The following is a 12,284-nucleotide window of genomic DNA, read 5'->3' as shown; positions in this document are numbered from 1 at the left end:
ACTTAATTTATTGGATTTGGTCATTAATGAATCGTATGGAGTCCAGTCCTTCCAAACCCGTATACGAACTGAAATCTAACTTGGGCATCTATTCTTCTATATAAACCCATCAGTCACAATTTTAATGTGCGGTTGTCAAACAAGTGATCATGAGGATTGTTAAAAAGGGATCGATCACAAGGGCTGAATGATTAGTCCTGCCCCCCCTAAGATTCTTCTTTTTGCTCACTGGGAGAAGATGGGCACTACTGCATGCTTCCCAAGACAAATAATGTGATCATCTGTCTCAGAATCCTTGCACATATTTAATGCTCTCCATGCTTATCCCACACCCAAGAAATCTGTTGTGTGTGTGGGATCTACTCGGCTCTATGGATAGAAGGAGACAGCACAAGCACTGTTCCTCCTCTCTTTCTCATCTTTACACCGAGGGTTGCAGTCTTATTGTATTAGGGATTACATTTATTTGGCAAAAGATTGGACCATCCTTAGATGATAGGATAATTTTCAATGTTAGGGTATGGGATCACCTGAAATCATAGGAGAGTCCAAGGTTTAACAAATGATTATTACTTGGTTTGAGCAATGTTGGGAGGCATGCAGGAACTAATCCAAGGTAATAGGTGGTAGTATTCATGATGGCATAGGTTGTGTTGTATATGGAGGTTGGATGGATTCTCTATTACTACCCTACGTACATAGGATGCTGAAAGAATCATGCATAGGATGATTTGTAGGAAATAGTCGAAGATAATTTGATTACATGAATTAAGATATTAACCTTACTAATGACTTTGTCCGATGATTTCACATCGTCAAACTATATAGAGTGCAACCTTTGTAGAGGTTTTAAGGAAAGAATATTTTTTATTATAAAAAATTCATATATATATATATGTATATATATATACACAATAAATTAGAAGCATTTATGAATAACAAGCGTCCACATCCAGCCTAATAATTTTGAGCAAAAGAAGTCATGCGATGTTAAGTAACCACAGCTTGTCAACGCGGTTGACCGATGCAGCAGTGCTGACTTTGACAACATCGTTAAGTCTCCCACAACGCAACGCTGCAAGCACACGTGCGGTAGATGAGAAGCGCATGCCGTTCTCTAGAAGTTGGTCAACTTTTGACTACCAGAAGTCGTTCCCCTTTGACCGCATGTTTGGAAACCTTCAGATCCGTGGACTTCAGAATGTTCTCTTCTCTTTGCCTTGTACATATCTGAATTAGAATGCATCGAAAGCATTAGAGAGGAAGGGAATGCCATACAAGAGAGAGATGAGGTGAGGGTAAAGTCAAAGGGGACAGTTCGTCGGAAGAAATGTTCTTCCCACGAGAGGTCAAAGACGGACATTTCATATCGACATCGAGATTTCTCTGACTTCTCTTCAACCAAATAATTGCTGAGTAGAGAAGTCAAGATGGTGCGGCCATGGCGATTCTTGAGCTCGCCAGAAGGTCAAAAACAGCCGCCCCCTCCCGTTGACTTTCTCAGGCAGGTGATTTGAGTTTGTTGCCTTTCATCTACATGAAGCGTTGAAACAAAATTAGTAGACTGAGTTGGTAATAGTGCAATCTGTCATCGAGCAACCCAAAGTGGCCAAGTCCGACTAGCCTATTGTTCTGATTTGTTTGAGGTAGCTGTACGCAACTTCAAACTGCTTGTGTTCATAGTTTATGCATTAAGTATATCTGAGTTCAATCATGTATATATTTTAGTATGATTTGTGAGATGTTGACAAGATCTACATGTAAAAGGAGAGAAAAAGTATAGGAATTAATTAATGGAGGAAACTGATAGTGAGGTTCCTTTTCCCATGACAAAAATCATGCAATTCAAAGTCAAAGCAAATGTTTCCTTATATTTGGTTTATATCATGATTGATTCAGTTGTCTTTTTAACTCATAAGTCGATCACCTAATTAGTAGGGCTTGTCTTCTTCTAGAAGAAGCTTACTCATCGTGATATAAGGTTTATCTTCTTCTAGAAGATGCTTACGCTAAATATTAATATATATTATTATTTTCAACTACTAATATTTCATGGTTCGAATCTCACTAAACATAGAGAGTTTATTCAGTTTAATACTCATTAGAAAGTATGTGCACAAAATTGAATATATTTCATCTATTCTTCCACATAATTTTTTGGAAAATTATGAATATATATAATCCCAAAGTACTTAAACAAATGTATTAAGTAAGATAACGAGTATATCATATGCCCCGAATATTAATTGCAATAATATCGACGTAAAAAAAAAATATTAGGAGAAGGCCAATCGACAATCTCTTATCAAAACAAAATAATATCTGCTTGCTCTCATGTTATTTGCAAGCCAATTAGTATTTTAGTGAGTCTTTTTGTGCGTATGAAAGACTATTACATCAATAAAGGAGTTCATCAGAAAAAATATATCTCACACAAGATTGATAGTAATCCACATTGGATCGGACTCCTCCGTCAAAATGTGGATTGCAACCTCAGCATTCAACAAGGTTTAGATTCTCCATGTCTCATCCCGAGCAACACACCTAAGCTCTTCTTCTCATCTGAAAGAACACATTGAACTCTGTCAGGTTATGAATCCAAAGTTAAATTGAGCTTCTAGTTTACTTTCAAATAGGCTTATAACACTCTCCTGAAAAAATAGAGTCATATCCAAAGTCAAAAAAAAGAGCAACCAATTATGGATAGGAAATCAGAAATAGATAAATGATTCTATAAGAGTATTGAAACTAAAAACAACACACACGAGAGATATTGAGAATGAAGTATATATACATATGGGTTGACAATGAATTGTCTTTTGACATCAGATCTACCTCACTAAATCCATGTTAAATAAAAATGATACAAAAATCATTAAAAAAAGGATCAAAAATCTCGTTTCCATACTCATCTCATTACAAATAACGATCATTCCCAAGTTAATAAAATCGGATTAACAAAGGTACATTTAAAAGCAATCGAAACATCAAAAAAATAGATATCTAAAAATAAATTAACAAAAACACCATACCACAGTACTCTATCAATAGGCTTTTTTTGATAATGCATTTTGTGTTTGTTCTTAATCTTTCTTGTGATAGGAACTTTACCCCTTAGGTTTTGGGACCAAGAATCAGGTAGCTGTGAATTATTTTCTTGCTCAAATTAATGCATATGTTGGTGGGAAATCAGACACCAGTGGAATTATTTTTCCTTCTATTTAATATCTACGGAATCAAATTATGATCCAACTAAATACTATGATTTGGCCAAGCTTCTTCCAATATATCCCACACTGCAACTCTGACATGATATATAATTTATTTTATGTTTGTAATTCTCCAACCAAACATAAAATTTGTATTATCTCTCTACCAACTTTATTGTTTAAGAAATATATTCACAACAAAATTATTAATATAGTTTATATTCATATAATTGAATGAATGCAACCATAAAATAATACAAATATCAAAACACACACACACACACACACACACACACACACACACACACACACACACACATATATATATATATATATATATATATATATATATATATATATATATATATATATATATATATATATATATATATAGTCTATCATAAAAATTAAGAAAACATAATGTAAATATCAAATAATATATTTAAAAATAAATAAAAATATAATGAAATATTAGAATTATGTATAAAGCAGTAAGTAATATACTTACTATGGTCTAAATAATAATATAAAATAAAATAATATAAAGGATCGCACATAGAATAACAAAATAAAGAATAAAATAGAATAATAAATTATAAATATATAATAATATTGATATAATATATATATTATAAGAATAATATTTTTTATTTGTGAATAACTAGATATCACTTTGATAGTGGATAAGATGAGAAAGAATAATTTATAATGATATGAGCACATACTTAAAACACCTAAAGATAAAATAGTTAGAAGAGATAAAATAATTAATATTAATAATACGAGGAGAAGTGAAGGAAGACCTAAAAATATTTTAATAAAAATAACAAATAAAATTTAAATATTTTTAACTTTACTAAGTATATAACTTTTTATAGATGTGAATGATGATAAAGGTTCATGTAATCAACACCAAATAGTTGAAATTTTCTGAATTGTTGTTATATATATTGAAAGAATAATAAAAAATAGTATAATAAATAATATAAGATTGAAAATATATCACATGAATAGATTAAAAAAAATTAATCTTGATTACAATAGAGGAATATGATCACTCATTCTAGAATTACATAAATCAAAGCTGACTTTAATGGTATAAATTATGAATGCAATTTTATTTTGAGCATAAGAAGAAATAGAAGCTAGGCTATAGAGATACTTATGATGCATGGCAATGTTGTGTTTGTCCGTTTACTCATGAAATCTATTCTTGTCACTCTAAAGTTCTAATAACTATCATCCTTTACTGATTTGTCCTCAAAGTAAAGCAAAAAACAAAAAATACACTCATATTTCTTCGAATGTACTATAGGAATATTCTCCAATCAAGATAGTGGAAAGATGATGCCCTTAAAGAGACAGTCAACTCCACCATCACATCCTGTCCTCCTTTTCTTTCCTTCGATACGAAAAACACCCCTCCTTTGCCATACAAATAGCACCAACACTGCTTCTGTTGTCTTCTATACTTCGTCTCAATGACTGATCCAATGCATCATCTATCTATTCATGTACAGGGATTACTTACAAGCTGCAGGGTTGGACTCAGTCACAAGCTGTTTCCAATGGGCTGCTTAGGAATATTATTATACCGCCACAGTCTACCTTGTTTCACAGCCAAAAGAAATTTGTCTCAGCAGTTCTACCTTGTTCATTGATGAGACTCGAGAGTTGTCTCCTTCCTGTGGTCTTTGGATGAACAGTCCTCCACATCAACATCAGTCGACCACCTATTGCATGGACCCAACCCAAAGCGAAAGACAGCATCATCTCTGCAACACTTTCCACCACATTCCCCGCTTATCTCCATTGCTAAACCTACAGTGACCCAGACACAGTTACAGTCATCTTGGAAGAGATGTAGGCTCTCAACCTCCACTTCCATTACCCACTTCAATTCAAGTCTCCCAGTGCCTCTACCTCCACTTGTATTTCTTGTCTCACCATGATCTACAGTGACCCAGACACAGTTACATTTGTGAGTCCACCGTGAACCAGTTGTATTTCCTGTCTCCTCTAACTCCACTTGTATTTCGTGTCTCACTGTGATCCCTGACACACGCACTCACAGCACTTGTCTGCATTGGATTCAACTCGATTCAGCTGATCTCTCGGATTTCCTTTCTGATCCTTGTGTGCATGAGCTCATCGGAGACAGCTCCTTTGCATCCTCGATGGACCCTCAGAGCTTCCACCCTTCCCTGAAGTCACGGCCTCTACCACCGTCTCCTTCTTCACTCACCAGCTTCCCCATCCTGGCCATCTCCATTGTCGGAATCGTCACCACTTCCGTCCTCCTCCTCAGCTACTACGTCTTCGTCATAAAGTGCTGCTTGAACTGGCACCGCTCCGACGTCGTCAGCCGGCTCTCCAGGTCCCGACGACGCCGCCGGCGGGCTGGCCCATTCATGGCCTTCTCCAACACAGCCAAAGGACTCGGCCTCGATGAATCGACAATTCAGGCAATCCCAACCTTTCGGTATCGGGAAGAAGCTGACAGCGTTGCTGAGTGCGCTGTCTGCCTGAATGGATTCCATGAAGAAGAGAGGATTAAGCTGCTGCCTGATTTCTTCCATGTCTTCCATATAGACTGCATCGATACTTGGCTTCAAGCCAACGCCAACTGCCCACTCTGCAGGTCGAGCATCACAGCTCCGATTCCAACTGATCATCTAATGGCTTTAGTTCCAAGTTCTGATCCATACCGGAGAAATGATGCAGTGGTAGAAGTAAGAGACTTCGGAAGTGATCTTGTCGGAGCACTCACCACCACTAATACGACTTCTCCATGGAAAACAGAGCAGAGATTGGGACACAAGAAGGGGAGGAAGCTCCAATACCTTAGCAGCATGGGGGATGAATGCATTGACCTGAGGGAGAAAGACGAGCAGTTCTGCGTCCAGCGCATGAGGAGGTCCTTCTCCATGGGCTCTTCAGGTGACAGGCAGCTCGACATGGAACTTCAGAAGATCTTGCAGCAGAACTCGCATCTCCAAGACGTCAACGGAGAGATAAGCAGCAGCTCTGGCAGATACCAGAGGTCCTTCTTCTCGTTCGGCCCGAGCTCGCCCAGCGCTGTCCTTCCCCTCCAAATTGAGCTGAGATCAAAGAGAAACCTTGCTTCTTTGTTATTGGAGGTCTTCTATTAGAATTCCATGTCAGTACATAAGGGTGTGTAGAGATTGGACTTCAACTTAAAATGTAGATTATGGAATTAATAGTCCAATCTTTTGCGCGTTCTTTGTGGCATTATTGCCACATTAGATCCCAAAAAATCTCTCTTTTTTGCCTTATGGTATGAACATGCTCAAACTGTTGCCCATAAAAGCTTAGAATAATGCTGATAATGTCTGATAGCCAACAAAGAAGCTTCAATATTTGTTTTATAATAAGAATCAATAATATTTTCAAAGCTCGTTGGATTGGATTGCCTAAATGCTGAATAACACTTGAAGCTAATCTTAGATAATTATACATTAGACCACTTACATTCATCCTCACCAAATGTTTGAATACCCCAAATGTTGTCTTACCAATTCTGAAACTTAACAGCATAATGTCGATAAATTTCTGCAACATAGTTCTTTTTCCTCTCCTCTCTTTGAGAGATGAGAGAAGCTTTTAGGTGGACAGCGGGACCTTTAAAGGCCAGCATGAAGAAGGCTAGTAATATCTAAATGCAATTTCATGAACATCGTCATATTGACAGGTAGCAACATTCAATGAGAGGATGGTTGCATCAATTGATTGATCCTTCTGAATCTTGAATGAGAAACGATGGCTTACCTAACATAAAACAATTCCCGGGTGCCACTCAACTAAAATATAATTACCGATATCTTTCAGACATCAAATTGCTTCTTTCCCAACCATATGAGCCAACAAATACCGAATGAAATAGACGCACAGCTAATCACATTATGCTGAAGATGCTGACTTCAGAATGGTTCAGTTTCCTGTTTTGCACATTATGTCTATGGAGGACTCAACAGGATTGCTCGAGTCTCTGTCAGAATGACTCGGGTCATTAATAACTGATATTGCAGCTCTCATGGAATGTGTTGACATCCAATCACTTCTGTCTAATTTGATCTATCCTCATCGTTATTTGATTCTTTCTATAAATCCTTGTCAGAAGTCTGGTTCAGTTAACTATCTTCATCCAACTGAGAAAGCTTGCTGCCAGTTCTTCAGAGTTCAGAAAGCCAATGTTCTGATCTTCTGCAGAAATGCCATTGGGAAACTGCAAGGAAATTAGAGATCACCATGAAAGATCCTTCTTTTTTGATCACAGTGATGAAGTCAAGAAAGAAATCAGCAATGGAGTCCAAGTCTTCTGGCCACGGAACTCCTAGAACAGATCTGCAAGAAAATGTTTTCTTTGTCACCAATAACTTGCCCTGTTCTTTCCTCTGTATTTAATCGGATCCGATCCGATCCGATATATACGACCCGTATCCATTTGTCTGTAGTCGAATCGCCGTGAAGCACCATTGATTAGCCCGTCTGAGACCGGACTTAACGGATCAGATCCGGCATCACACGGCCGTCAGAAGTGCGCCAGGGATCGGATTCGGCGTCGTACGGTCCGGATCCATTTGTCTGTCCCGCGTGAGACTGCCGTCAGAGACCGTGAGTCGGATTTAACGGATTGGATCCGACATCGTACGGCCCTGATCCATTCGTTTGTCTTCGGGGATGGGGAGTCAAATCGCCGTCAAGTCACCCATCGGAATCGTATTTTAACGGATCAGATCAGGGGTCGTACAAACCCGACCCATCTAATGCTCCGGTTGTCAGATTTAACGCCCCGGATCCATCTGATGTCTGTGGAGTCAAATCGTCGTCAGAGTTAACGGATCGGATCCGTCATCGTACGGCCCGGATCCATTCGCCTCTCTCCCCAGTTAAATCGCCGTCAGAGACCATGTGCGGCCCACCGGATCGCGAATCTTGACAGCTGGCCTCAGTGTCTGAAGCATACTTTAATCAAAAAGCCAATCCCGACCGTTGGAGGCCGGGGCCATGCAGTGGCACTTCCGTGAATATGGAGACTACCAGTGGCAGGCTTGTCCTCAGCTTTAAATAGAGAGAGCGAGCGGCAGATCTCGTCTTCTCTCCTGTAGAGGCTTTCGTTGGTGGAGTTGGGGAGGAGAGTGCGATGGGGTTTGTCTCGTTCGCCGGAAGGGTCCTCTTCGCCTCCGTGTTCCTTCTTTCCGCTTACCAGGAGTAAGCTTCATTCTTGTTCTCTACCCTCTTTCTCTTCAGATCTGCCCATTTTTCTTGCTTGTGGTCGTCTTCACCGAGCTAGGGTTTGGCCCCAGCCTCAGTTTTATAGATTATGCTTTGAATAGGTGTTTTCTTCTGTAAAAATGGTTTTTTTTCCCGAGAATATCTCGTGTTGGTTATCTTTCGTTGTCCAGCTTTTATTGTAGAAGCTTATGGGTGTTTGTTGGATCTTGCTGTTATTGTTCTTGAAATCAAGTTGTTCCCATTTTTGGGATAGAATTGTGGTGCTATTCGAAGTATTGCATCCGCTTGTTATTTTGCTGAAAACCCTGTTCCATGATGTACATGGCAAAATTTTGATACTTATCATGTGATACTTTGCTGGTCAATAAGGAATTTTGTGCATTGAGGTTGATATGATTAGCATAATTTGACTAGATCCATTATCGTGGCTTTTCTGGTCCTGTTTGGCATATATGAGTGTGGTCTTTCAGTGGATCTGACTGTACCTGGTGTCAATTATTTTGCTCATGGTGAAATGGGGGCAGATGGTTATGTGAACCATTGTCACCCTTCTCCTTTGGGCCATTACAAATTGCATGATGACAGATGGATCACAAACTTTTGAGATCTGTACCTCCTTACAGAGCTACTTGCAATATCTGCTGTGTGCCTGGTGGATGCCAAACATCTTACTTGGAAACATCCAACAAATCTGATTTTTTTGATGCATTTGAAGGATACATATGTGTTTGGATAAATCAATTATTGCAATTGTAGCTGATCCAATGTCTGAACATAATGTTAGGCATCTTTGTAAGTTTCAGAAGTATGTTATGTATATGTACGTTTGTTGTGAATTGGTGTAGGATTTTCCTGTTGATTACCGTCATGAACTGTTCTGATTCTAAGCAACTAAACAAAGAAATACTAATTTCTGACCAACTTGGATGAAGTTAGGCCTGAATGGTCCAGTAAATTGATTTTTTTGTTTGTCTTCATGAAATGAATAAGGAACATCCATTGATATTACAGTTTGAATAAAACTTAAATTTTGTCATGTATATCACACATGCCAGAAAAGCAAGTGGGGTTATATAGCATCCATCCCTTCCCATAATTCTTTTGTCTTGCCCTCCGACCTTATCTATATTTTCTTTCTTCCTTGAAAGTACCATCTTTCTATTAAACAGCTATATTTGCTCATATTTGACTTTCATGTTGTCTCATAGTTTAAAATTTCAAGTTTTTATAGTTACTGTTATCCGCATCTAACTCAATTGTTGATTCTTTTACAACTGTTTGTTGAAAATGATAATGATTAAGCACACATCGAAGGCAAACACAACCAATAAAGTCTGCTAAGCTCAAAAGTTGGTCGACATAATGATCATCTCTTCCTCATAATCATCCTTCAATCAACTATTGGAATTGATTTGAGGAAGACAGAAATGAATTTCTGGTTTAATTTATTTGATTTGTCCTGCTGGACATATTGTTGACATATTGTTTGAGAAATAGTTCCGGGCTTGTCAAATCGTATGTTCTGATATTAAGATATCGAACAATCAAATATTAATTTTTAATACACATGCATCCTCAGAAGCTCTAAGGATGTTTTTTTAATATACATGCATCCTCAAATAGTGATGTTTTAATATACATGCATCCTCAAATATACATGCATCCTCAAATATACATGCATCCTCAAAAATATTAATTTTTAATATACATGCATCCTCAAATAGTGATGTTGTTTTCTTGATGCTCAAAATAGTGTCATAAAGCTGTAAGCTTGTGAGATCATAGAAATTAAGAAGCCTTTCTGAAGATTGATGTCAGTTCCTCTCAAAGGATGTGAGTTTTAAGATAGGGATGTATCTTTGTTTTGATTATCATAAGTTTGTGGTCATGTATTATATATTGACATGGAAATCTAGTTAAGGTGTTTTGAATATAAATTACATTCTATATACATGTGATACCTTAGTGAACTTTGGGGTGCAAAATTGTCTTACCGTAGGCAGATTTTTATGAATGAAATTGTTGTAACCTTTTGGTTTCAGTGGTCATGAAGCTATTAAATTGCTTCCACGTCCCTATTCTAAATTGGAATTATATACTTAATGTTGTAAACTCTAATGCCTGAGCTTAAGTGGCTAATTCTTTCTAGTTTGGTGAAATTGGTGAAGCAGTGGGATGATTCATGTTTAGCTGATTGGTCCCGATGCAGAATATATGCAAAAATAGACTTACAACCCTGAATCTTCCTAGGTGACTTTGCCAATGAGTTACCAGGGAGCTGAGTGATGGTTTGTGCTGATATTTAAGTTCTGTTTTCAGGATTATCGAATTTGGAGTTGATGGTGGGCCAGCAGCAAAAGTTGTTGCACCAAAATATGACACTTTTGTGAATCATGTTACCTTGCATCTGGGGGTAAAAGTCCCTGAAGTTGAAGTAAGGACACTCTTTTTCCTTGCTCTATTTCAGTTTATAACAGCTGGTCCAAATTTAATCAATATTCAAGAAAATTTTACTTTTTGCTATTACTTTCAGATGAAACATGTGATTGCAGCTACCATAGTTCTTAAAGGGCTCGGAGGCCTTCTATTTATCTTCAGCAGTTCCTTTGGAGCATATCTTCTGGTCTGTAATTCTTAAGTACCATGATTTTACTAGACAAAGTTTTACATAAACTTACTCAGTAGTAATTTGTTTACCGACTTAGCAACAATACTGCATAATTTAAACCAGTAACTTCTGTTAAGATGATGATGCTGAAAGCTATATCTTTCTTTTGTGAAGCTTCTTCATTTGGCAGTGGTGACACCCATCGTGTTCGACTTCTACAACTACGATATCCAAAAGCCCGAATTTGTGGAACTATTTTTCAAGTTCACACAGGTTGGTTTGGTTCTCATACATTTTCCATCAACTTTATCAGATGGAGCAAACCACTCATGCATTGAAATTACATTTACGCTGCAGAATTTGGCTCTTTTCGGTGCACTGCTCTTCTTCCTAGGCATGAAGAACTCAATTCCAAAGCGGCAGTCCAAGAGGAAGGCGGCTCCCAAGACAAAGACAGTCTAGATGAAGCTGGTTGCAGCCAAAACAGCAGTGGTCTTATGATGAAGATCATACGTCCTTGCAACAGAATTACCTCATTGAAGCTGCTGCAAGAACGTAATTTTGTACCTGGAATTTAGTTGTTAAACATGTTATTTTAGATGAGATTGGTAATTTAAGCTCGTGTTATTGGTTTATGCACTTCCTGTTCGATCACAAACAATATATTGCGACTCGGTGCTTTTTGTCATCTCATGTTCTCATGTTAAATTCAGTAAGTTTGTGGTTTTTGAGCAGACGCAGATGTTATATACCTCCCATGTGATAAGTAGTTTAAAGTATTGATCAGACAGCAGTTCTGTATCTCACTGTGTTTAGGGTTTGTGATACAGACCAGGAAGGAACATCAAGCAAACATAACTCTGCAGCAGTTAAACCTTCACCATGGGGCCATTGCACTTGTGACTCGTGCAAGAAAAGATGATACTGCATGGAAGCGGACATTTGAGTTAAAAGACTTTTTCTGCCTAAAGTTAATCATAGTTTTAAATCCTTATGACGTGTTTTCTGACGTCATATCTTTTGCGGACATTTTGTAGTTTTAAAGCCTTCTTAAAATTTCCACGACGTATCTCATCAGAGACTCCATTAAAATTCTACTGAGATAAAGCCACAAAATACTACCATGAAATATTATTAAGATGTGGAACCATCTTTTGGGTTTGTAGCGTAGTAAAGCAAATCCTTGTGCCGAAGAAGCCGCCATCCAGCAT

At 37.8% G+C, this 12,284-nt stretch overlaps 2 protein-coding genes across 2 annotated transcripts; both read left to right on the top strand.

Moving 5' to 3' along the window:
* The first annotated feature begins 4,640 nt into the window (after nucleotides 1-4,640).
* On the top strand, nucleotides 4,641-6,516 carry LOC103973844 (RING-H2 finger protein ATL16-like). Its single transcript, XM_009388513.3, has one exon. It carries the CDS (start codon nucleotides 5,387-5,389, stop codon nucleotides 6,359-6,361), a length of 975 nt encoding a protein of 324 aa, XP_009386788.2. The 5' UTR covers nucleotides 4,641-5,386; the 3' UTR covers nucleotides 6,362-6,516.
* A 1,778-nt stretch (nucleotides 6,517-8,294) lies between these two features.
* LOC103971646 (uncharacterized) lies at nucleotides 8,295-11,761 on the top strand. Its single transcript, XM_009385717.3, has 5 exons — nucleotides 8,295-8,441; nucleotides 10,785-10,899; nucleotides 10,999-11,088; nucleotides 11,248-11,346; nucleotides 11,431-11,761. Exons 1-5 carry the CDS (start codon nucleotides 8,374-8,376, stop codon nucleotides 11,533-11,535), a joined length of 477 nt encoding a protein of 158 aa, XP_009383992.1. The 5' UTR covers nucleotides 8,295-8,373; the 3' UTR covers nucleotides 11,536-11,761.
* Nucleotides 11,762-12,284: the final 523 nt, after the last annotated feature.

Source organism: Musa acuminata, chromosome BXJ2-2, assembly GCF_036884655.1.
Source record: "Musa acuminata AAA Group cultivar baxijiao chromosome BXJ2-2, Cavendish_Baxijiao_AAA, whole genome shotgun sequence".
Classification (NCBI taxonomy): domain Eukaryota; kingdom Viridiplantae; phylum Streptophyta; class Magnoliopsida; order Zingiberales; family Musaceae; genus Musa; species Musa acuminata.
The sequence above is the reverse complement of the archived record's forward strand: the minus strand, read 5'-3'. Positions and strand labels throughout refer to the sequence as shown.

Coding starts and splice junctions, on each gene's coding strand:
- LOC103973844 (XM_009388513.3), top strand. CDS start 5,387: ATGGACCCTCAGAGCTTCCACCCTTCCCTGAAGTCACGGCCTCTACCA.
- LOC103971646 (XM_009385717.3), top strand. CDS start 8,374: ATGGGGTTTGTCTCGTTCGCCGGAAGGGTCCTCTTCGCCTCCGTGTTC. Junction 11,089..11,247: donor CCTTTGGAGCATATCTTCTG/GTCTGTAATTCT, acceptor TCTTTTGTGAAG/CTTCTTCATTTGGCAGTGGT. Junction 11,347..11,430: donor TATTTTTCAAGTTCACACAG/GTTGGTTTGGTT, acceptor TTTACGCTGCAG/AATTTGGCTCTTTTCGGTGC.